Consider the following 24,445-nt stretch of genomic DNA (forward strand, 5'->3'; position numbering starts at 1 on the left):
TCTGGGGCTCAGTGTGAGCTGTGGGTTGGTGAACAAACGTGACAAGCTGGAGTGTGGGGGTGGGTGACCGTGTGAAGGCCCAACGCCTTTCCTTGGTTCACACATGACTTCCACAAGTGACAACAGTGTTCTTTTCCGTCCCTGCTGGCATTCCTGGTCTATGAAGGCAGCTGTAAAGACGTGTGCGAAACTGGGTGTCACTGAGGCTCCTCAGAGAAGGACTGAGTCAGAAAGTGTGCTCAGGGCTCCCTGGGGCAGCAAGAAAGGTTTGAGGTGGTGATGTGGCTTGGGTGTGAAGGAGGCTGGAGGTGCCTGGGTAACGGCTTGATCAGACACTAGAAAGAGTGCTTCTGTGGACACGGGTGTGCCCCAAGGCTGTGCTGCTTGTCTTGGGCGTAAAGAACCAAGCAGCATTCCACAGAGCCACCTTCCAGAACCTCGGCTCTGCCCAGTCACCTCCCAACACCAGGACATGGGCTATTGTAGATTGTGAGAGAGCTGGATGAACCGGGCTGGCTTGAAATAGGAAGTCCCAGCCCAGCTTGGGGAATCAAGGAGATGTCTAGTAGGCTGACATACCAGGGATGCGGAGGCTTGAGCTAGATTTTAGGAAAAGAGCTGTTGCTGGGGAGAGAAGACACTCGACAGAGAGAAGGCAACATGTGCAAATGCCTGGAGCAAAGTAAAGGCTGGGTAACAAGCCCCCGAGAGTGCATTAGGTTTCTGCCACAGGAGTTCCAGGGGGCAGAGGACTAACGGCCTAGGAGGGACTGAGGAGGCCCCTGAATGCCAGGCTCAGTGCCCACAGGCTCCATGCTGACTGGAACCAGTGATTACATCTGTCTCCGAGTGCCTTCCCTCCCCTCTGCCTGTCCCCCTGTCCTCAGAGCCAATCTTCCTCGCTCACATTCTGTCTCCTCTGGTCACACAGAGATCAGCGATGGTGTGGAAGTCTCCGATGAGCTTTCAGACAGCAGTTACGACACCTATGCCAACAGCACAGCCACCCCCGTGGGCCCTCGAAATGCTGGCAGCCGTGCCAAGACCGTCACAGAGCAGGGCGGGCATTAGCTGAAGATCTGTCTGCCCAACTTGTACCCAAGGTAGAACCTAGAAGAGAGGAAGGCCTGATGAAAGAAGCTGCACCTAGGAGGGCCTGGGAGCTGGCTCCTCAGCCTACTTCTGCGCTCCAAGCTCCTTTGTCTGTTCCAGCCTCTCTTGCATGAGTGTGGAGGGGGGGGGGACCAAAGGGGCCCTCTCTGCTGAGGCTCAGCTGGACCAGGACTCCAGCCTCCAGGTGCCCCTGCAGGCCTGGGGCTTTTCATCTAGGAAGTGAAGGCCTAGTCTCCTGGTCCACTCTCATAGTCATCCTTGGCCTCCCAGCCTGGAAGGGTTGGTGAGTCACTGGGCTGTGCCGTGTGCCACAGGCAAGAGGAGGACATGGATGTCTCCCTGTGCCCACACCTCTCTATTTATCTGTCTGTGCTGTGAGATGACTAACTGTTCTCACCCCTGCCTTGAGGACGCTGGCTGGTCCTCCCTCTTGCCGGGGGGGTTCTACGCTCTGCACCCATCTCAAAGCACAAGGAAGTTCATCTCAGGAGAAGAAAGCAGTGGCTGTGGTGGAGACACGTTCCTCCCAACCAGCTCCCTTCCACCACTGTCCTCTCTGTCCCTGAGAAGCAGCTGGAGAGGACCGGAATCACAGACTCAGGGCTGTCCTGCCTCACACCCAACTGTCCAGCAGGCCTCTGGGGCAGAAGAAGCCTTGAGGACCAGGTGAACACAGACTGATCTGACCTCAGGTTCCCACAGCAGCGGCCACAGGGCAATGGGCCACCTGGGCGAAGCACACTGGGCTCAGTCAAGCATGGGCCTCTGGCCAAAGTTGCCTACAGTAGAAGGAACCCAAGGGCAAAGACAATTAAAGCTGCCATCTTGATGTGTGTTGTCTCTGAATTGTCAGTGGCAGTTTGGGGACCCAGCATGCTGGGGTTGGGATTAGGTGTTGGCCCCAGGTTTTGACGAAGAGCCATTTCCCAGATGAAAGTGAAAACTACTAAATATCTGAGTCCCTCCCTTGATCAGCCATGATGCCAGGACTTCAGCAACCCCTGAATCGTACACCCAATGAATGCCCCTCAGTTATGTGGGGCAGGATGCTAAAGTGACCATCCAAAGTCACATAGGCAAAGCCAGGGCTACTCTTTGAGAAGCCTACATCCACACCCTTAACTCTTATGCTTAAAAACTGTCTTTGGGGGGAGGGTGGCACATGCTTTTTAAGAACTTACCTTTTTTAATTTTAAGAAGTATGCATTTGTGTGCATACATTCATGCCACTTGCGTGGGGGCACCCTCAGAGTCTAGAATATTATGTTGGCTCTCCCGGAGCTGGAGTTGCAAGCAGTGGTGAGCCACTTGATAGAGGTGCTGGGAACCAAACTTGGGTCCTCTAGAATAGCAGCCAGAGCTCTTAACCACTGAGCCATCCCTCCAGCCCCCAAAATGTCTTTCTAAAAATATAAACTCCAGTGGGCTGGGGAGATGGCTCAGCAGTTAAGAACCAACACCTAGCGCCAGAACACTCGCAGCTATCTGTGACTGGCCCTTATTGTACACACCTGGTATAGGTCGAACACCCATCTACATAAAGTCATTTATTTTTTTGAGTCAGGGTCTCTCTATGTAGCCCAGGCTGTCCTGGAATTCATTATGCAGACCAGACTAGCCTTGAATAGAGATCTACCTTTCTCTGACTCCCTAGTGCTGAGATTAAAGGTGTGCTCCATCATAACTGGCTCTTAATAAAAAGCAAAACAACAAAACGAAACAACCTTCAATTCTCTTGAGAGGGATGGGGAGAGCAGGGCCTCACACCCAGCCTGCATGCACCTTTTGTAACCATCTAGGAATGGTGCAGCAGAGTGATGCTTCTGCAGAGCCTGGGTCAGGGGGGCCTTTGTGGTGACATGGAGGACAAGTCCTGAGTGTCAGGATGCATCCTCACCTTGCAGAGGTTTGGCTGTGGGTCTGGCTGAGACAGGCTCATACCCTGACTTAGCATGAGAGAGGGCCCCTGGGCTGGAAGTCAAACATAGCCCAGGGAACACAGGTGTCCATGCCCCCTCCTACCTCTCAGTGTTCCCAGCTCTGCCCTCTGTGGTAAGGGTCAGCCATGGAAAATAGGGAAAGCCTTTAAATCTTGGGGCTAGGCCGGGCATGGTGGCGCACGCCTTTAATCCCAGCACTCGGGAGGCAGAGGCAGGCGGATTTATGAGTTCGAGGCCAGCCTGGTCTACAAAGTGAGTTCCAGGACAGCCAGGGCTACACAGAGAAACCCTGTCTCAAAAAACCAAAAAAAAAAAAAAAAAAAAAAAAAAATCTTGGGGCTCTGCCCAAATCTGCATGTCTTGAGTGCATCCTGAAGGGAAGAAAGCTGAACCGGTGCCCCAGCTTGCACTAGGTCAATGCCACACCACTGAGGGGACAATGTACTATCTCATCTCCAAAAGTGGATGTTCCAGATGGAATTCTTGATCTATGAAAAGATTCTGTGTCACTTTGAGCCCCCTCCAAATTCAGACCCTTCAGTTGTCCTCCATTTGCCTCTCTACACAGTCCTTTGGGCATCTGGGGGGGATTTATCCACCATTTTCCTCACTACTGCACATCTCTTGCTGTGGCAGAGATCATCTCTGCCTGTCCCAGGACACAGGTAGAATCAAACCTGATCTGTGAGGCTGGGAAATGTGTACAGTCTTACCCATATGATGTCATGGCAACTGTCTAGCTTATGGAAAGCCATTCGGAAAGATGACACATTTTCATGAAATCCTCTCCCTGTCCAGTCAACTCCCCTGGGCTATCTGGACAGGGTACCCAAGGCTCCCGGCCATGCTGGTGCACATGAGACACCTTGAAATCTTAGAGTGGGGGGGGATAAAGAAGGGTGCAGGACCTAGAGTCCCACTCAGAATCGCTAGCTGCATCCCACCCTCATCAGAACCTGATTCTGAAATCCTCTCCTGCCCAAGGATGATCAGGCCACCTCCCTGTCACCAAACAATGAATGGCAGTCCTATCTCCATCCTCCAAGGCCTTCAGCCTGTGCTGCACCTTGGCTTCCCTTCCCTAACTTAGTGGTTACTGAACCCCCTGCCCTGATAACGCCCCCAGTAGATCCCCTTGACTACAGAGTACACCTCACTGCCCACCTTACAGAGAAGCAAAAGAGCCTCTTCACCTTCTGGACACTCCTGTGCCTCGCTCCTTCCTCTCCAGTGCCTTCTCTGTCCAGATGAACCTCTATCTCCTGCAGGCCTCTGGGAACCCTCAGCTCCTTCCCAAGTCTAAAGGTCTTCAAGCCACTCGCTTCCTTTTACAGCGTGTGTGTGTGTGTGTGTGTGTGTGTGTGTGTCACAGTACAGATGTGGAGGTCAGAGGCAGAAAGCAAGAAAACAAGAGAGAGTCAGGTCTTCCAGGGCAGGGGCTCGAGGCAGGAACTGAAGCAGAGACCAAGGAGCACTCCTTGCTGGTTCGCCTCCCTCTGGCTTGCTCACATGCCTTTTATGAAGCCCAGGACCACCTGGCTAGTATGGCACTGCCCATCATAGTTGAATCCTCTTACATCAATTAGCAATTAAAAAACAAAAGGAAACAAAAAACACAAAAACCCAGACATGGCCACAAACCAGTCACAAGGCAATCCTTCAGCTGAGGCTCCACCTTCCCAGGTGACTATGGGTTTGTGTCAGGTTAATACCTGGACACATAATATCTATGACGGGTCCCAGAGACTGACCTAAGGTTATCAGATTCGGCAGCTTGTGCCTTTCCCTGGTAAGCCGTCTCCCTGCCCCCATGATGCCCTTTCTCCGCTATACTGAGAAGTTCATTCCCTCCGGTATTCAGGCAGCTTACCACTTCTGGAGCAGCATCTTAGTTACTTTTCTATTCTTATGATAAAACATCACAACGGAGAGCAACTTGGGGAGGAATGGGTTTATTCCATCTTACATCTCTCAGGTCACTGAGGTAAGTCAGGGCAGGAAGGCAAAGCAGGAACCAGGAGGCAGGAACTGAAGCAGAGAGACCATGGAGGAACAAGGCTTACTGGCTGGTTCCTCATGGCTTGCTCAGTTTGATTTCTTATACAACTCAGGACCGCCTACCCTTCCCCCAACCCCTGAGGGATGGGACTTCCCACATCAATCACTGACTTAGAAAATGAGCCTCACACTTGTCCACAGGCCACTTAGGTGGGGATGTTTTCTCAGTTGAGTGTCTCTCTTCCCAGGTGACTTTTGTTTGTGTCAAGTTGACATAAAACTAGTCAACACACTGGGCTGGCGAGATGGCTCAGTAGTTAAGAGTGCTGACTGTTCTTCTGAAGGTCCTGAGTTCAAATCCCAGCACATGGTGGCTCACAACCATCCATAATGAGATCTGATGCCCTCTTCTGGAGTCTCTGAAGACAGCTACAGTGTACTTACATATAATGAATAAATAAATCTTTAAAAAAAAAAAAAAACTAGTCAGCACAAGCAGGGTTCATTGACAACCTCAGCTAGACTTCAGAATACACGCTCTGCGCTAGATTTTTACCACCGGAACAAAATACCAGAGTAAAACAACATCATAAGAAGTAGGATTTATTTTTCAATACTTGGCAACTTAACTATTGCTACATGGTGTCAGGGAGCACGTGTCAGAACAAATGACATACTCCATGGTGGGCAGGAGCCAGAAAGCAAGAAAATACAGGGCCAAGCAACTACACCCCAACTCGAACTCTCTGCCACTTCACAGTAATACCATCAAATTATTAGTCCATTAATGGATGAGCCCATTAGGAAGGTGCTCAAAGACTTCTCCATAGCACCACCAGCCTAGGGACCAAGGTACCAACTTGTAGAGCTTTAAAAATAATTTTTTTTTTTTTTTTTTTGGAGACAGGGACTCAGTATATAGCCCTGGGCTATCCCAGAATTCACTAAGTAGACCAGGCTGTCCCAGAACTTGCAGTATTGGAATAAACGGCATGTACCACACTACACCTGATCTAATTTTTTCTCATTTTTATTTGTTATGTACGGATGTGTGAATGTGCATGGGCACCTGTGTGCTACAGTATGTATGTGAGTGAGTTCTCTCCTTCCACCTTGTGGATCTCAGATATCCTCAGGCATAGAAGCAGGCGCCTTTATCTCTGAGCCATCTCTCTGGCGCCATGAGGCCTTTCAGGGGACACTCTATACTCATACCAAACCATAATGCCTCCCGTCTTCCACGATCTCTAAGCCTACCTGAGCCAGGCAGTATCAGGCTCTAACACACAGAGGTCACTCCACACAAAGGGCAGAGTCACCATTACCCTCCTGCTGATGAGTGAAGTCAGGCCGAGGGGCAGGCATCGATGTAGTCAGTGTTGTCCAGTGACAACACTGACAGTGTGACAACTGTGACAGTGTCCTGACACAACAGGACAGATGCTATTGGAGACCCACCTTCTTCCTGGATTGCTGTGCTCCTGTGACAAGCCCTGCAGTCCTTCACAGAGGCAGCAAGTGGTCCCACGCCACCCTCTAAACCCACACTGTCTGGCTCCGGGAGGTCAGGTGGACTCAGAGCCGTCCCATTCTCTCTCCATCCACTTTAAACTGCTCAGTGCCACCATGTGCTCCCGCTGTGTCCTCTCCATGGGGCCCACACTCCACTCGGACAGTGCAGTCACAGAACCACGCAATGCACACAGCCCAGAAGATCCTGGTCACACCTGCATGAGCATCTGTCCACACCGACACCTTACACTCATTCCTCACACACACAAGCCCAGCCCGACATGCAAATGACCAGTCACAAATACAGTGACAGGAACCCTGTGAGGAAGGAACCTGTGTGAGTTGGTGACAAAGAGGCAGAAGGGAAACCTGGATCCACAGCAAAGGCAGCCCCATTCTTGGTTACATCCAAAGCCATGTAGTCACATGTCCCCAGAGCCCAATCACCCCAGGACTACAGTCACTGTGTGTATGCACTCACACACATTCTAGGAACACCTACATTCTGATAACCACCCCATCTACCTGAGGCAGACACCCCAGTCTTCAAAACACCGCAGCCCACCATAACACACGACCAATTCCATGCTTATCTACACTCCTCCCTTCCAAAACTGGCCCAAGAGTGGAACAAAAGCCCAGTGCCCATTCCTACCGGCTCCCTCTCCTCCCCTCCCCCCTGGCGCCCAGACAGACCCTTTGTCCTCCCGCAGCTGAGCCCAAGTGGGAGTCTAGGCAAAGCGAGAATAAAATCAGCTCAGGCTGCAAGGCAAGCAGGAAGAGCTGGCAAGCGGCAGGCACAGACAGGAGAGGCTCCACGGGATCAGCAGTTTCGAGTCCCAGGAAGAGGGCGTGGCCAGGTAAGAGCCAAGTACCTGGGTTAGTGGTTGGCTAAAGTGATGTCTTGTTCTGAGGGGCGTCCACCCAAAGTGTGAGACTATGCTGTGTGTCAGGGTGTATGTGGGGGTGGAGGGGTGTGTGTGTGTCCGGGGGAAGAGCAGGATAGTGGCTCACTGAGCCAGTTTCACAGGCTGAGACTCTGAGATGGGAGAATGTTGACAGAATCCCTAACTTCTCATGTGTCCTTGGACTCCCAGACGATTGACTCCATGGTGGAAACTGAGTCTCCCACTATCGTGTCCCCACAGTTCCCTCAGCCTAGGACAGAGGTGGCATTAGAATGCCTAAGTATTGGCACAGTCCACCACACTAGCAGGCAGACTCCTTTTGTCGAGACCTGCCTTCCTGGGTCTCAGCCTAGAGAGTAGCTGTGTCGTAGGCTAGCTAAGGACAGCCCTGCTGCACTCTGACGACCTGTCTCATTTCCCTCTGTGCATGCCTGGTCGTTCCTTGAGGACACACCTCCCCCTGGCAAGGGCTGCCGGGTACATGGTGGACTTGGGCTGGCAGCCACTATCTGGGCTACAGTCCTTGTCCACCAGGAACTTATTTCTTATGACTCTGAGGCAGGGGATCCACCTACATGGTCCTGCATAGGCTAGAAGAGGCAGGATGATCTGCAGATGGGACAATGTAGGGAGAGGCAGATAAGAAGCAGAGATGAGCCATGGAGTAAGTTCCCACAGAAAGGAGACCTCGGTCCATTTACAGACCATGTCAAGTACTGACCTTGAGTTCTTAAGGACCAAGTCCTAACCAGGGTGAACGGCCTGCAATCTGTGGTGTGTTTTCATACACACCCCTTCACTGACCCTCACAGCAAACATCTCAAGGGCAGGCTCCCTCCATATGACTGCTTCCTCACAACTCCTATAAGAGTCAACTTACCCACACCCCATGCTCTAAAAAGGTAAGCCGATAACTGGGGCATACTACAAATGCAGCGATTTTATATACTTCATCCAATAGTTATAGTTCTCTGGCTAGGAACTATAACTGTTCTGTTTCAGAAATGGTGCCAGTGGCTTGCCTAGGTGAGATCACACCAGACTAAAGGAGGATGAGAGCTCCATGCAGTCCCTAGAACCTGGATCTTCCCACTGGAGACTAGAAACATCTCTCACTCTTGCTTTTACACAGCTAATTCTGCCCTCTCAGGAATCTCTTTCCTATCTCTGCTCCAACTGTGTTTATTATCCTTTCTGAGCTCCCCCAATTCTCCTGAGATCTCTCAAAGGACCTCCTCCCTCGCTCTGAGATCCAGAAAGGCAGGAATTATTATTGTTCAGCACGTGCGCGCACACACACATTCTAATAAACACCAGTTTAAATAATACATGAACTTGACCTTGAGCTAAGTACTGAGTTCCTAGTACACTACTATAGAGGAGAGTTTGATCAAGGGAAAGTACCTACAAGAGATCTAAAGGCGACACAAACACACAAACACACACACACACACACGTCTAGTAGGGTAGCCCTAACCCTTTTACCAGAGACTACAGTTCGTGCAAAGAGACCATCCCTATACAGACATTTTGTCCAGGTTTTTGCAAACTCCCTGAAGGTCCCTCTTCAGAACTTGGGAGTGGTCTTCCTGTCAGTGGTAGCCATGGAACACCACTCAATTCTAGTTGAAATCCCTTAAACACTGCATAGTCTAGACTCCTATGAATCGTTCCACCACCACCCCCTCTTTTTAATCTCTCCTCAAATTATCTTATTTGAGTCTGCCATCTGTTTCCTGCAGAGCCTGGCAGGAAAAGCTTACCAAATCTGAACAGGAAAGGGCAATATGGCTCCCACTGGAAAGGAAGAGTGGACACAGAAGGCAGGGCTGGCTCACCGCCATCGGGAGTCAAGATGGGGTGATGGGGTCAGTAGGTGCATGGTGTGAGTGCACGGGAAGTGAGTGATGAATGAACTAGTGAAGGGAAGCCTAAATGTTCGGGAAGTCCACCAGCAGGCCCATCTCCGACGCGGTCCGTGTCCTCTCCCCGCAGGATGCGAGAGACCCCGGGGCGCGAGGAGTCAGAGCCGGGCACGGAGGCCCCGTGCGCCGCGTCCTGCCACGCGCAGCGCATCCTGCAGACGCTCAACGCGTACCGCCGGAGCGGCACCCTCACCGACGTGGTGCTGCGCGCCGGAGGCCGCGACTTCCCGTGCCACCGCGCGGCGCTCAGCGCGGCCAGCGCCCACTTCCGCGGCCTGTTCGCGGCCAGCCGTCCCGAGCGCGCGGCGGCCGTGGTCCCGGTAGGACCCGAGACGCCGGGGACGGCGGCGGCCCTGGCCGTGGTGCTCGACTACGTGTACGGCGCGGGCGTGCGGCTGCGCGCCGAGGACGAGGCGGCTGCTGTGCTGGCGCTGGCCGAGCGGCTGGGCGTGGCCGGGCTGCGCGAGGCCTGCGCGCGCTTCCTCGAGGGCCGCCTGCGCGCCGCCAACAGCCTGGCGCTGCGCCGCGTCGCCGCCGCCTTCTCGCTCGCCTCCCTGGCGGAGCGCTGCGGCCGCGTGCTGCGCCAGGCCTTCGAGGAGGTGACGCGCCACGCCGACTTCCTGGAGCTCGCGCCCGATGAGGTGGCGGCGCTGCTGGCCGATCCCGCGCTGCGCGTGGCGCGCGAGGAGGCCGTGTTCGAGGCGGCCATGCGCTGGGTGCGCCACGACGCGCCGGCCCGCCGCGGGCAGCTGCGTCGCCTCCTGGAGCACGTGCGCCTGCCGCTGCTGGCGCCCGCCTACTTCCTGGAGAAGGTGGAGGCGGACGAGCTGCTGCAGGCGTGCGGCGATTGCCGCCCTCTGCTGCTCGAGGCCCGCGCCTGCTTCATCCTGGGCCGGGAAGCGGGCGCGCTGCGGGCCAGGCCGCGGAGGTATGATGGCCTCCGGCTTGCTTACCTCGAGCTCCAGCGAGACCTAGTGTCTTCCCCAGCTCTGGTTCCTTCACTGTCCATTTTGAAATGTCGCCGCTTCATAAGCTTGGTACCTGGCGTCAGTGAAGGAGGAATGCATTCTATTCCATGCCCCATCTCTCATTCTCACAAACAGGTCCCGTAGGGATCTGCCCTCTGGGGTTCCACAGGCTAGTAAGACAACTAAACCTACAAAGACATACAAAACACCCACTCCACCCGTGAGATGCCAGACCCAGAGACTATAGTCTACAATGGCCTTTCATACCCAAGGGACTGAAGGCAGGGATTAATGCGGTCTCTAATGCTGAGTATGAGGTCGGGGACACAGTGGGTTAGGAAAGCACTAGCCAGAGAGTTTGGATATCCTGATGAGGCCAAAGGGTGGTGGGGAGCTTTGCGGAAAGCCTGAGTTAGCTTGCTCATTGCAATTCCCTATTAGGAGGTGGCTAGGGGAAGGCAGGGTACAGTACATTAGCTGGTGGTGACAGAAGAGTCATATTCAAAACTAAGCGTGACTCTGAGAGCCCGTAATCCATAAGCCTCAGTTTTCTCCTCTGTAAAAGGCGCAATAATCCTAACAGCCATCTGAAGGACTAAACAACAAAAGGAGAAGAAAGGCTCCCCCCCCCCTCCCCAGCAGACTGGGGTAAGAGTTAGTGACTTCTTCCTGTCTGTAACCAGAGGTCAGGATGGAAGTGGTGGCTTCCAGGGGCAGCTGCCAGGGTAGGCAGAAAGCCAGCGGGCATTGTCTGGTGTGATCAAAACAGCAGAAAGGACCTGGGCTTGGTGCTGGGAGCCTGTAAATCCAGTGCGGAGTAAGCAGAAACAGGATAGAGAACAGAGGCTGTCAAAAAAGCAAACCCATGTGCTGAGGATATAGCTTAGAGGAGAGCACACTAGCGCTCTGGTTCAGTAATCCCCAGCACCGTTTGGGGGACAGGGGCGCACAGCATGAGAAGAACAGCAGTGTAGGTGTGGATCTAGAGGTCTTGAATTTATCCCCACCCCAGGTTCATGGACTTAGCTGAAGTGATTGTGGTCATTGGCGGGTGTGACCGAAAGGGGCTCCTGAAACTGCCTTTTGCCGATGCTTACCACCCAGAAAGTCAGCGCTGGACCCCACTGCCTAGCCTTCCTGGTTATACACGCTCTGAATTTGCCTCCTGTGCACTTCGAAATGATATTTACGTTTCTGGTGAGGGTACAAGTAAAATAGGAGCCTCTAGTTTCCCACCCACCCCCTTATATTTCCCTCCAGTGAGGAGATGGGGGCTGGTTAGTGACTAAAAATGTGTGGTCCAGCAAAGCCTAGTCACGATGGGAGTGCTGATGATGGGGTTTGGGCCAGAAGCCTTAAGCCTTGGTGTTAGTCTTTGCTCTGACAAGAGGCTACCTGGTATTCAGTCGGCCATTTCCTGGTCCCTAAACTCCATCCTCATTTCCTAAATGGAGACCCTGTAATAATCCTAACACCTCGGAGAATGAGGACGGGAATGAAGGCAAAGTTTTAGTAAAGAGAGATGACTGTGCCCCAACCACTCCACCACTGTGCAGACAGACACTCTGCTTTCCCTTGGCCCAACACACATTCTCAGTGACACTTGGGGACACTCCTGCTTTGCTTCCCTGAGCACAAGATGTGTCACACCACAGGCACCCGGTGAGCATTACTGCCCCCTCTCTGGATCTCTTAGGCCTGTCCCTACGGTCTTAAGCCCTCCTTTGGATTTAGGAGTTTGTATGGCTCTTTGGGGGCGTTGGGGGTTAGTAAGAGGGCTATGAAAGGACAGCTGCCTCTTTCTCCATAGGAGGTCACATCAATAGCCGTGACGTCTGGATGTTTAGCTCCCATCTGAACACCTGGATCAAGGTTGCCTCAATGCACAAGGGCAGGTGGAGGCACAAGATGGTGGCCCTGCAGGGACAGGTAGGCACATGCTATGGCTGCTGCCCTAGGATCCAAGGCAGAGATGGTCGGGGGGGGGGGCAAAGGCAGAGGGATCTGAGGCCCCCAAAAGATAAGGACTTGCTGAAGATCCCATAATAGTGTTAACAGTCATCATTGCAGCTGGGTACTTAGGAAGCTGAGGCAAGAGGGTCATGAGTTTGAGGCCAGCCAGGGCTACATAGCAAGACTGTCTCAACATTACCACCCCTACCAGATAAATAGCCAACAGTGAGGAATACATTGGTGAAAGGTTTAGGCTTTGGTACCAAACAGACCAGGGATTGAGTCTTGACTCTCCCACATATAAACAAAATACTGCCAGTTATATTTGTAAACATCGTTCAGCAGTCAAAATCAGGAAGTGGTAGGTGGGTTGTAAACCCTTAGAAACCACTCGGGTTATTACTAAACATCATTTGCAGCCGAAATCGTCGTCACTCGGACACCAGCTCCCTGTCACCTGCATCGACTAGGGAAGGGTTCCTGAACTAGGGAGAGAGGAAGTTGGCCAGGCAATAGCTGTGCTGCGACGCCCCTGATGGGCTCAGAGAGTGAAGCTGTGGGGCGCTGGAAGCGCCTGTAGCTCTGAATCCAGGGGCCCTGGCCTCTGTTCTTGCCCTCAGCTCTTTGCAGTAGGTGGCTTCGATGGCCTGAGACGCCTGCGCAGCGTGGAGCGCTATGACCCGTTCTCCAACACCTGGGCGGCCACAGCGCCCCTGCCGGAGGCCGTGAGCTCTGCAGCCGTGGCGCCCTGTGCTGGCCAGCTATACGTGATTGGGGGCGCAGGGCAGGACGGTGTCAACACTGACAAGGTGGGCTCAGGCTTTGTGGTTAGGGGACTGTAGAGAAAACTGTACAGGAAACAGTATAGCCTACTATGTGCAGGCTAGATCTGGGCACTGGTGTGAGCCAGTCTATTTCCTAAATCCCATCAGCACTCAGGGAATCTTGACCTCAGCCAAGCACACGCCTTCAATCCTAGCACTGGGGAGGCAGAGGCAGGTCAATCTCTGGGAGTTCTAGGCCAATCTTGTCTACAGAGCAAGTTTCAGAGCAGCCACTACACAGAGAAACCCTGTCTCGGAAATCCAGGAGAGGGAGGGGGCACTCCTCAAAGGTTACTCAGTCAACAGAACACTTGAACTCTTCCGATGGTCCATAGATTTTAAAAATGAAAAAATCGGGGCTGGAAGTGTGGCCCAGTATTCAAGAGCACTGACTGCTCTTGCAAAGGACCAGAGTTTGGTCCCCAGCACTCCTGTGTTAAGTGGCTCACAACTGCTCACAACTGCCTCCAGGTTTGTCTGGCTTTCTGAAAGAACCCATTGATGCACACAAACACATAAAACAAACACATAAAAACAATATTTTTAAAAATTAGGAGTTGGGCAGTGGTGGCACACGCCTTTAATCCCAGAACTTGGGAGGCAGAGGCAGGCGAATTCCTGAGTTTGGGGCCAGCCTGGTCTACAGAGTAAGTTCCAGGACAGTCAGGGCTACACAGAGAAACCCTGTCTTGAAAACAAACAAACAAACAAAAATTAGGAGAGGTAGAACTGGTTAAAATGCTTTTCCTCTATTCAAAAGATGATGATGATGATCTATTAAAAGCAGGGATTGTAGAAGCTCTGGGTTTGATCTTTTGCACTGTATAAGCCAGTTGTAGTGGGATAAAAATTAGGATGCTGTGCCAAGTAGCAGAGCAGTTCAGGGTGAGGCTCTTTTACCAGTCTTCCTCCTACAGGTGCAGTGCTTTGACCCCAAGGAGGACCAGTGGAGTCTGCGGTCCCCAGCACCCTTCTTGCAGCGGTGTCTTGAGGCTGTCTCCCTGGAAGACACCATTTATGTGGTGGGAGGCCTCATGAGCAAAATTTTCACCTATGACCCTGGCTCAGATGTCTGGAGAGAGGCAGCTGACCTGCCCAGCCCTGTGGTAAGTGGGCTCCCTGGCAAGCTCCTGCACTGGCCCATTCGGGGGTACAGACCCACTCCCAAGGCTCTGGAGCTCCAGGCTAGAGGTCTTGCATGATCCCATTGTAAATGGTTTCACTTAGTCCCCTTGCTTGTCCTCCCAGTGACAAATCACCTCTCATTTCAGATGAGAAAGACCTTAGAGAGGTTGGTCTAGGACCAAAATGTAAGGTAGGACATAGAATTCAAGTGCTGGGGCTGAGTAAGGGAGTTGGTCTGTCCCAAAGGTACCAACTAGCAAAGAATGGGCAAGAGACCTACCTGCTAAGTTCCCTATTCCAGTGGCATCAGTGACCAGAGGCACAAGTTCTGACTCTCACAGCCCCTTGCTCCCCCTGCACCCACCTGTCACCCCAAAACTCCAAAGAAACTATGTATCAGGTATAATTGGTGGTTCCTGTCCATTTGGGTCCTGGATGACTCAAGGCTGAGGCTTCCAACTTCTCTGAATACGACTGTAGGGCGGTGTCACTGTTCCCGTGTGTACAATCTTCCAGGCCTGGGTACAATCTTCTAAGCATATCTTTAGCTTTCTGGCTAAGATCAAATGAAGGCTATGCCATATTCAAAGTAGAGGATGGTTATTCTTTGAACTGTGCAATGAGACCTAAGACATAAAGTATGTGACTTATCTCGATGCCATCCAGACTGCCTGGTCAGGCTGTAGGGCAAGGCTTGGCCACATAGCAGAAGTCACCGGGTGCATCTCAGTTAACTGTTTGTCTGTCCCCACTCAGGAGAGCTGTGGCGTGACAGTGTGTGACGGGAAGGTCCACATCCTTGGTGGGCGGGACGAACACGGGGAGAGCACCAGCAGTGTCTTCACCTTTGACCCTGGCACTGGGCAGGTGGAGGCCCAGCCATCCCTGCAGCGCTGCACCAGCTCTCATGGCTGTGTCACCATCGTGCAGAGCCTGAGCCGATGACTCAGATGGGGCAGCCTTAGCCAAGAGAACATTTGGGCATGGCACTTGGCTCCCCTCCTGGAACCTCCATGTGAACAGTCCTTTAACTTATTTCCCCTCTTCTTACAGAAATAAAAGCTTTTTCAAAAGTTGGGTGTGGCCAGGCAGTGGTGGCGTACGCATTTAATCCCAGCACTCGGGAGGCAGAGGCAGGCAGATTTCTGAGTTTGAGGTCAGCCTGGTCTACATACAGAGCTCCAGGACAGCCAGGGCTACACAGAGAAACCCTGTCGGGGGTGGGGAGTTGGGTGTGTTCCAACTCATGCCTGCTTAGCTAGAGAAGGATCCCTAGCCTCCACTCCTGCTTTTGCAGCTTGCCAGGACTCCTGTGCCAAAGCAAGCCACTCCTTAGACCACTGTAGGAGTGTATGAACAGATAAATTACTCAGGTCTGGGCATGAGAGGCTAGGGGCAAGGTGCCATCCATCAGATTCTGTCTGGTTCTGTGTTCTCCTTCCGCCTGAGTTCTGGGGATCAGGCTGGCATGGCAAACACTCCCAGCTGAGCCATGTCACCACCCCCACTTGTATGCTGACATTAGATATTAGGTCCTAACATTGATTTTGGAGGAACACTTACATTCAACCTTTAGTGCACCCATTACCCCATTTACTTTGCTTATTGTAGATATTACAACTTCTGAGTCATGGTACCTGTGGGGAGGTCAGAGAACAAACTGTAGTCAGTTCTTTCCTAACAGGTAGGTTCAAGGGACTGAACTCAAATCATCAGGATTAGCAGCAAGAGCCTTTACCCACTGAGCCACCGCTCCAGGCTCAGCTGTTTTGTTTCAGGGCAGAAGACACCACAGCCACAGGCCAGGATGTACCTGGACTGGCCACATCCCCAACATCAATATGAGGCACAACTCTGATGCCACAATACACTCTGTATGGCTCAGGGATCCAGGACACTGAGAGAACTCCTGGATGGGAGAAAGGATAACACACCAGAGATGCTGACGCTACAGTCCTGGGTCCTGGCCAGCCCCAGCTGCAGACACTCATTTGCACTCAGATTGCCTTTTGAAGACGAGCCTGTTTGTTTTCCCATCTCTCCCATCCTCAGTGCCCTGAGGGTCATGTCTGCAGGATCTCTCCAGCTGGGGCTGCCCCATCACAGCCAGGCACAAAGGCTGCGGTCCCAGCTGAGCTTCAATAGCACAGATTAGGGAACTGTGGCCATCTGGACACCGCTGATAATGACAGTGAGTGGGCGGGTGGGCAGGTGGGGACGGGAGTGCAGGACAGACCCACGGATCCTGCCTGTCCTCACCCCAAGAGGACACAGGACAAAGCACTGGCACCTATCACATGTCTATCCAAGAACAATAGGAGCCCATCCAGGGCTCCTGTTAAATTGGTGGGGAAAATTAAAACCAAAAACCAACCCATCTCAGTCAGGAGGGACAGGATGGCAAGTTCAAGGTGTCCCAGGTGACAGCCATAGCCTATCTACATGGGTAGCTTACCAGACGGCAGGATGTATCATCCAACATAGCAGTGACACCCCCAGTGGACAACTGCCCAGTCTGAGCAGCTGAGACTTTCACCTATCATAGCTACCCAGGGCTGCAGTTTTATTTGTAATTAGAGCTTGAGAGCAGTTGACATTCCCAGCTTTGGGTCTGAAGTTAATTCTCTGCCTGGAAATGAAGATGGTGAGGTAAACCCTCAGAGAAATAGACACGCCCCCTTAGACAGTGAAGATGAGGCTGTCAATCAGAATGGGTCTATTATAGCGATGCTCAATGTTACTAGTGGGCTAGGGGGTTAAAGTCACCTCATAAAGATTTTAGCATTAAAAGGCAATAGCCCCAAGGAAGAAAACAGTATTGAAAAAAAAAACGATCACAGGTAGGTGGACCTGAGTTGCTGGCCAGTCACGCACTCCCACCCCCCCCACCCCCCACCCCCNCCCCCCCCGGCAAAGTTCGTACACTTCAGCATTGATCTCATGCTGCCAACATGTTCCAAGTTCAAGTCCAGTCTTTTGGTTTTCCCTTCCCAGCCCTGAGATTCCTGCTGGCTTAGAGGAGTAAGATTCCCTACTTGGTCCTCTATAGCAATGCTGTGATACAGTGACACCTCCTGGGTAAGAAGCAAACACCATCTCACAGGCTGATTTTTTTTGATTTTCAGACAGGGTTTGTGTGTAGTCCTGGAACTCACTCTGTAGACCAAGCTGGCCTCAAACTCAGAAATCTGCCTACCGCTGCCTCCTAAGTGCTGGGATTAAAGGTGTGCCACCACTGCCCTGGCAGGCTGAACTTTTAAATATCTAATAGAATATGTACAACTGATGTGCCAGACCAGACTTAACTGAGCATGCTCAAAGGCCTTGATTTTGTGGCCCAAAAAAGGGTCAGGTCTGGAGATAAGGTTTTCAAAGCCACTGATACCACATGGATGCTAGCAGTTTTGCCCTTCTGTTCCTAGATAGGTCCTCAGTAGTACTTGTTTGCAACCTCCCTCTGGCCTCCCCAGTCATAAGTTTATGACTGTTTTGTCTGTGTACCTACTGAGGCCAGAAGAGCTGTCAGATCCCCTGGGACTAGAGTTTCAGTTGTGTGTGAACATCAATTACACAGGTGCTGGGGATCTAACTTTGGGTTCTCTGGAAGAGGAACCAATTTTTTTCATGAGGTCTCATAAAACACTCTACCAGAGTCCAGTAAATAACTAGCTGTGTTAGTGTCTGGAAACCTCAGATGTCAAAAATTGTATACTCATGAGTTTAATCCATCAGATGAAGATTGCACACTTTATTCATAATACCCTGAGGCAGAGGCCAGCCAGGGCTACACATTAACACTTTTTAAAAAGGTACATCTGTACTCATCATGTAGAGTTGGGTAACAGGTTGTGGACATGGTCAGTGTGCACCCAACATAACTTTAGTCCTTACCCCACGCAAAGCTACATAGGTGAAGACAATGAGAGAAAGAGCATTGATGGCTCACGAAGGTGAGCTTTTGAGCACCAGCCAGGCTACAACCGGGCTCGACAGCTTCACTCTCAAACAGAAAAGAATTCCCAAGCTAACATTCATTCCCCACAAAACACACCAACAGTAAATGCTTCCAAAATGAATTTTCCAAAACAGTGCCTAAGTACAGGACTTAGAAATATATGGATTGCCGGGCAGTGGTGGCGCACACCTTTAATCCCAGCACTTGGGAGGCAGAGGCAGGTAGGTGGATTTCTGAGTTCAAGGTTCCAGAACAGCCAGGGCTACAGAGAAACCCTGTCTTGAAAAACAAAAAATACATGGATCCTTAAAACATATGGACAGGCTTTACATTTCAAACTCCCAAGCTCAAATGGCAGTAGAAACTCCCTTTTTATCTTGGGATGCTGAGACTAAAACAGTATAGCATGGCAACAGAGCCGTTCTACTCTCTCCTGCAGGGGTGTGTGCATGACAAATCAGCACACATGCTTTCATAGGAAGCACCTAACTCGCTGGGCCATCTGCTTTCATTCTAGAAAAAAGAAAGAAAGACTACTCCAGGCCAGAGACACAGCAGTCTCACTCTGTCTTATGTGTGCTTACTATGTCCAAGGACCTGGATTCCATCAAGAGCACCAAAACCAAACTGCTCTTCTAACCCTCAATTGTTCATCACAGGGTCAGGATGCTGCCCTGTGGCCACCAACTTCATGGAACCATGACTTCTCTGGTCAGCTCTGCTCATGCCCTCCAGCTTAAACCAACAGAATAAGCATGGCTCCATAGGCAACATAACTCAGTCAGTTGAATACTGGACACAATCCAGTCAGGCCTTGTCTTTGTTCAAGATTTTATTAAATGTCTTTACAAGGTAACATCCAGCCTCCAGATGCAGCTACCAAGACCCTGAAACCAAATAAAATAACAATGGTAAGAGAAATGCACCTGTGTGCCTTCATTTACTACACTCCCACTCAGCCTGCCTTAATACAGCCCAGCACAAAGGCTTGATACCACCTTCACCAATGCCCACAAGAGCTGGAAAGTCTTGAGCAAAGGCATCGAACTAAGTGGGTATCCACCCACTGACCGACTTGTCAATCGGACACCACATCCCAACTAGTATTCTCCCACATTAAGCTAAGAACCCTATTCACAAACTGAAACATCAGAGGAAAGACCAGTAAAAGCAGTTTGGCCCGGGAAGGTCACTGCAGACATACCTGTTATGCTGTAGGCACTGGCTGGGGCATGGCCGGTGGCTCTGGCTTCCCACCCTTCTGTTCGGAGATGGGGGTCGTGGGCAGGATTTCATCTTTAGGTTCCACGATGCTCACATGATCAGGCAGAGGCTTCTTGGGACCAATCTTACCACTTGGGTCCCAGGGCAGCATGATCTTTACTTTGATGCCCAGCACACCTAGAAGACGCCCAGGTTAGGGCTGAGCTGGCGTTTCCCCACCACAGTGGACGGCGGGGAAAGCAGCTATCCAAAAACACTGAGCTCTGTTCCCTTCTCAGACAAATGCCTCTAAATCAATCAGTGCGCAGGACACTTTTGCCAAGGGAACCATGTACAGCACCACAGAACATGGCACTGACAGGGACCAAGAGCAAGACGTGGCCATTCTGACTCGTCATCGTGTCATCACTGAAGGGCACAGAAAGCTGTGTCTAACAACTGACCTCACCATTTCAGCAATGCTACTTTCCCAGCCCCTGAAGGGAATCCACAACACCTCCTGAACAGAAGTCTATATAGAAATGCCACTCTCTGCCCTAGGCATTCCTAGCTACCCAGTTTTTAAAGGGACACAGCTACTTACCCTGTCTGAGGAGCACATGGCGCACGGCTGTGTCAACATAGTAGTTAACAGGGTCTCCACTGTGAATCATCAGACCATCCACAAACTTCATGGACTTGGCCCTCTGTCCTCGGAGCTTCCCAGACACCACAACCTCGCAGCCCTTGGCCCCACTCTCCATAATGAACCGAAGCACACCATAGCAGGCCCTTTGGAAGACAAGATTCATCTGGTATTACCAAAGACACAACCTGCCTGTTCACCCCACCAAGTTTGGTTTTCACATTAACAACTCTCCAATGGTAGACAGAAGAAACAACCAGTTAGACCAGAACAGCCATTCACTGACCAAATGCTTTCCAGCCTTGGCCTGCGCACTAGAATCACCTCTAGAAAATTTTATACCCCCATGCCCAGATCCTTCTCTAAGCCAGTTATCTGGGCTGGCCAAACTCAAAGAGAGGTATGTTTTCACATCTTACTAGTTAATCTATTACCATGCAGCATGCACATGATGTGACTGCATGGAGGCCAGGAGACAACTATAGAGTCATGTTTCGTTCCTTTAGACACCAAACCCAGGCTGTCAGGCTCGCCTTTGTCTGGTGGCCAAGGACCTTGCTGTCAGGACAAGGTTGCAGAAGATCCACCAGACTGTCTTGAGTTATGGGTTAAAGGTGTGCAACACAAGCCACACCTGGCAGGAATGTGCATTTTTTGAGAAGTGTTTACTGGGTGGCTCCCAGCTACCACCTTAGTTGAGAAGTACACAAAACTCTCCTAAGTGCAGGCCATGGGAGGCCCCTCCACCTCTACAATCCACCCCACCAGGAAACCTAAGCATTAATGGCACCAAAAAACCCTTTAGCCTATACAACACTAGGAAGCTGGGAGTGGTGGCGCACACCTTTAATCCCAGCACTAGGGAGGCAGAGGAAGGAGGATCGGAGTTCGAGGCCAGCCTAGCCTAAGGTCTCACAGAGAAACAAAATCCTATTAAAGCCAGGTGTGGTGGTACACACCCTAATTTCAGCAAGCAACCTGATTTGGAGGTCAGCTAGGCTATACAGTGAGACTTTGACTCTTAACAAAGAAGCAAATTGGCCTTCTCAACATCTAATCCTTATAACAAAGGCAAGGTTTTACAACTTCTGAAACAATGTCAGGCCCCTTACCTGATCTTACATCACTTCTCAGTGCCCTAAAATTTACAGGAAATTTTGGGTCTTTGAGAGGGCCTCCCCTGAGACGAGCCTCTGTTTTGAGGCTGAGCTGGCTTTGGAGCTTTGCACTGCTGATTTTCTACCTCCAGTGCTAAGATTAGGGGTAGGCATTATGAGCCCTGGCCAATTGCTGGTGTAAATGTGTTTCCCATCAGAACTGCTATCTCTATATCCACACAGTGGATGCATTAATTAGTAGAGCTGCAGGACTTCTAGCTTGTTTTGGAACCTGCACTGCTAAGCGTTGCACGACTCCCAGGTGCAGTGACAGGCAGGATGCTCTCCTGCTCACCTATCAAGGGTCCTTGCTAAACCAAACAGAGCAGATGCCCCTCCCTGTATGATTCTATCTACTCATTTCATTCTCAACGTACCCGTACCCACAGCATTCCCTCGTCACAGCACTAACCATTCTTTCGGGGCTCATCCCGCAGCCCAGGCTGGCCCTCCCAGTGCTGGCATACAGGCATGTGTCACCAACAATAGGCCCTTCATCCACCAGCCTACCACTAGCCTAGTTAGCCTAACTAGGTTCAGTGAGGGGATGAGCTACACCACCAGAGACTAGATGATTCTGTCAATCAAGTTATTTGCTAACAAAAAATGCTAGCACACACTGATCCACAGGAGGGCATGACCATCAAGTCTCAGGACACTCACCTTCGAACCGCAAGCCCCCCAAGGAGTTTGTAGCGTAGAGACTCTGCCTGGGCAATGGCACACAGACCTCTTGTGGCCACTTTCTCTGCATAAAGCTTTAAAGAAAGCAAAGTACATTCCTGTCACTCACCCATCTTCAATCAAGCCATTTAATATAATATCCCTTAGATACTCAAGTATCTCCACTACCCACACAAGGCAGCGATGAAGGCTGAAAACGCCCTTCTACTCTGGCTCCTCACAATCACAGTAAGGATAACCCATGTATTATTTCTACATTAGACCACCAGAATATACTGTTTGTGGTTTAAGACAGGGTCTCACTACAGCAGCCCTGACTAGCTCTGCACCGCCGTCATCCTGCCTTCTGGGTGCCAGGACAAGATATGCCCCCGCTCAGTCTAAAACCCCCGGGAGATAAAGCAGAGGAACCCACCTCTACGCTGCCTTCAGGGAAGCCAAAGCGCTTCTGGACAACTGCGGTCAACTCTCTGATCCGACGGCCCTTCTCCCCAAGAACATTCTGTGTCCTGTAGAGGGAAACGCGATCATTCAAGATCCCACCCGCCATCCACAGCACGGCCAGCATACACGTTAAATGCAAGGTAAATTCTCTTCAAGTGCAGTTCTAAAAAAGCAGTTACACCCACTGAGGCCAGATTTACTGCTTGGTTGGCCCAAGTTGACACAGCATCTCAGTGCACACAGTGTTTACAGGTGATAACCAATGGTATTTTTACCTGGTGGCTAAAATAATGATTTCTGTCCTGGTTGGTGTGACTCGGACTTCAACTCCAGAGTAGCCGTCTTCAGCCAGCTCCCGAGTGAGAAACTCATTCAGTTCAGCTTTGAAGATGCCGTCAGCTACAAACTGAACCAAAGGAAACAAGTTACCTCTGAGGTGAAGACAGGGTTAGTCAGAGCAAGCCCAATGGCCCTACAGCAAAGCAGCAACCCTTCTCAGACAAATGCCTCTAGGTCATCTTTAGGAAGTTTCTTTGACCACAGTGCTTTCAGCTGTGCCACAGAACGCAGCCCAGTGAGGCATCTTGGACAAAGACAACACTTCCTACTCAGACTCGTCATCACCTCTTCATCGAAGGGCTCTACGGCATAATCTACACCCAAAAGACAAAAAGAAAAATCTGTCTCCAAGTAGCACGTGTACAGTTCATCCTGCACAGCCGGGGCTGTAAGTTGTACCTGGGATATGAGAGGAATCCTGACTCAAAACAGCTTTATCACCTGTGTGCGTAAGCACAAACCACAGACCATCTATTTCTAAACCTGACAATCTGCACACTTTTCCCCCATGAAATGATTAAAAGAAAAAAAACACAACCACAGGGACGCTGCAGCTCCGGGTCCCGAGTGAACACGGCAGCAGTCAGTAAGTAGGCTTTCAACTATGGCCACTTGCAGGATCACGCGACTAAGGGACTGCTAAACTTCACTTACTAAAGAAACTGGACTAGATCTGATGGCACACGCCCTCTAACTGTGCCACAGGATTGCTATTATGGAGACCAAGAAACGCTCAAAGGTGTCTAGTCCGGAACTGGAGGCGCCCGGTGTTCGAGTCGGTCCAGAACTCGAGGAGTTTGTCCCTCCCTTGCCCAGACACACAGCACTCGCCCGGCTCCGGCCCAGCACACAATCTACGGCCATCCGAGGCTCGAGGAGACGGCAGGCGGCCCCAGACGCTCCACAGGACTGATCACGGAGCCACAGGCCTCCCTGGCACTTCTAGAACCCGCGGCGGACTCCCGGACAGGGCCCAGACGCTTACCTTCCTCTTCTTGGAAATCTGCACCGCCATCTTGCAGCCGCGCGCCGCTGAAAGGAAAGGAAGTGGCTCGCGGGCGGAAGTAGGTATATAGGGCGGGAGCAATGACGCCACGCAGCGCGGCAACCCTTACAAGTGTTCATGGGAAATGAAGTTTTGCGTCTAAAACGGCGTAAAAGGGTGTGTGTGTGTGTGTGTGTGTGTGTGTGTGTGTGTAACCTAGCAACCTGTAATGTAGGCGGAACAGGAAGTAGACATCTAGTTCCGGTCTGAAAGTGCTCTGTACCCAGCGTGGTGGAGCGCGCTTGGGGTTCCAGCACTAACGAAGTAGAGGGTCACAAGTTTAAGGTCATCATTGACTACATAGCGAATTCGAGGCCAGCTTGGTCTGTATGAGTTTCTGACTCAAAAGTAAAAACGTAAATAAATAAAAAATTTGAACAGAGCAACCTTCAGACTAGAGGTGCAAACCACAGGCATAAGCACACACTAACAGATTTTACCTCCTTCACGTCCACACTAATGAAAACTTTCATTGAAATGTATTTAGAGGACCAGCTGGATGGCTCAGTAAGTTACAGAGTGAGTGGGACAGTAGAAAACCATGGCTGCGTATACATATACGCAAGCATAAAACACATGTGCGCGCGCATGCACACAGATTTAATATTATTACAAAGATAAACCCTGATCCATGAGATGGGCATATTTGTAGGATTTCTTTTTTTTTTTTTTTTTTTTTTTTTTTTTTTTTTTTTTTTTTTTTTTT

The 24,445-nt window shown here is 51.2% G+C and overlaps 3 protein-coding genes and 2 non-coding genes across 6 annotated transcripts in view; 2 read left to right on the plus strand and 3 right to left on the minus strand.

Annotated features, from left to right (window-relative positions):
- Positions 1 to 2,833, plus strand: part of Gdpd5 (glycerophosphodiester phosphodiesterase domain containing 5) — a 79,308-nt gene extending 76,475 nt beyond the window's left edge. Inside the window, exon 18 of one of the 2 annotated variants that reach the window (XM_021167108.2) lies at positions 932 to 2,833. In XM_021167108.2, coding sequence (XP_021022767.1) covers positions 932 to 1,071 — 140 coding nt within the window. In that variant the 3' untranslated portion in view covers positions 1,072 to 2,833. The remainder of the gene's footprint in view (positions 1 to 931) is intronic. The other variant, XM_029480154.1, reaches the window with a different exon arrangement.
- A 4,488-nt stretch (positions 2,834 to 7,321) lies between these two features.
- Klhl35 (kelch like family member 35) lies at positions 7,322 to 15,339 on the plus strand. Its single transcript, XM_021168678.1, has 7 exons — positions 7,322 to 7,423; positions 9,467 to 10,324; positions 11,377 to 11,561; positions 12,175 to 12,293; positions 12,938 to 13,126; positions 14,059 to 14,247; positions 15,023 to 15,339. Exons 2-7 carry the CDS (start codon positions 9,468 to 9,470, stop codon positions 15,209 to 15,211), a joined length of 1,728 nt encoding a protein of 575 aa, XP_021024337.1. The 5' UTR covers positions 7,322 to 7,423; position 9,467; the 3' UTR covers positions 15,212 to 15,339.
- A 3,696-nt stretch (positions 15,340 to 19,035) lies between these two features.
- Rps3 (ribosomal protein S3) lies at positions 19,036 to 23,778 on the minus strand. The gene is made up of 7 exons (XM_021166269.2): positions 23,680 to 23,778; positions 22,631 to 22,761; positions 22,327 to 22,420; positions 21,891 to 21,985; positions 20,029 to 20,216; positions 19,426 to 19,622; positions 19,036 to 19,108 (listed from the first exon to the last, which is right to left on the minus strand). Exons 1-6 carry the CDS (start codon positions 23,707 to 23,709, stop codon positions 19,429 to 19,431), a joined length of 732 nt encoding a protein of 243 aa, XP_021021928.1. The 5' UTR covers positions 23,710 to 23,778; the 3' UTR covers positions 19,036 to 19,108; positions 19,426 to 19,428.
- Positions 19,715 to 19,859, minus strand: LOC115031591. Its single transcript, XR_003837266.1, has one exon. It is a non-coding gene; the product is annotated as a small nucleolar RNA SNORD15 (small nucleolar RNA).
- On the minus strand, positions 22,846 to 22,992 carry LOC115031592. The gene has a single exon (XR_003837267.1). It is a non-coding gene; the product is annotated as a small nucleolar RNA SNORD15 (small nucleolar RNA).
- Positions 23,779 to 24,445: the final 667 nt, after the last annotated feature.

Source organism: Mus caroli, chromosome 7, assembly GCF_900094665.2.
Source record: "Mus caroli chromosome 7, CAROLI_EIJ_v1.1, whole genome shotgun sequence".
Taxonomy (NCBI): domain Eukaryota; kingdom Metazoa; phylum Chordata; class Mammalia; order Rodentia; family Muridae; genus Mus; species Mus caroli.

Excerpts from the sequence above, each read along its gene's own strand:
- Klhl35 (XM_021168678.1), top strand. The coding sequence starts at position 9,468 with ATGCGAGAGACCCCGGGGCGCGAGGAGTCAGAGCCGGGCACGGAGGCC. Across the intron at positions 11,562-12,174 it reads AAATGATATTTACGTTTCTG|GAGGTCACATCAATAGCCGT; the intron begins GTGAGGGTACAA and ends CTTTCTCCATAG. Across the intron at positions 12,294-12,937 it reads TGGTGGCCCTGCAGGGACAG|CTCTTTGCAGTAGGTGGCTT; the intron begins GTAGGCACATGC and ends TCTTGCCCTCAG.
- Rps3 (XM_021166269.2), bottom strand. The coding sequence starts at position 23,709 with ATGGCGGTGCAGATTTCCAAGAAGAGGAAG. Across the intron at positions 22,421-22,630 it reads ATCATTATTTTAGCCACCAG|GACACAGAATGTTCTTGGGG; the intron begins GTAAAAATACCA and ends TTCCCTCTACAG. Across the intron at positions 21,986-22,326 it reads TCCCTGAAGGCAGCGTAGAG|CTTTATGCAGAGAAAGTGGC; the intron begins GTGGGTTCCTCT and ends CTTTCTTTAAAG.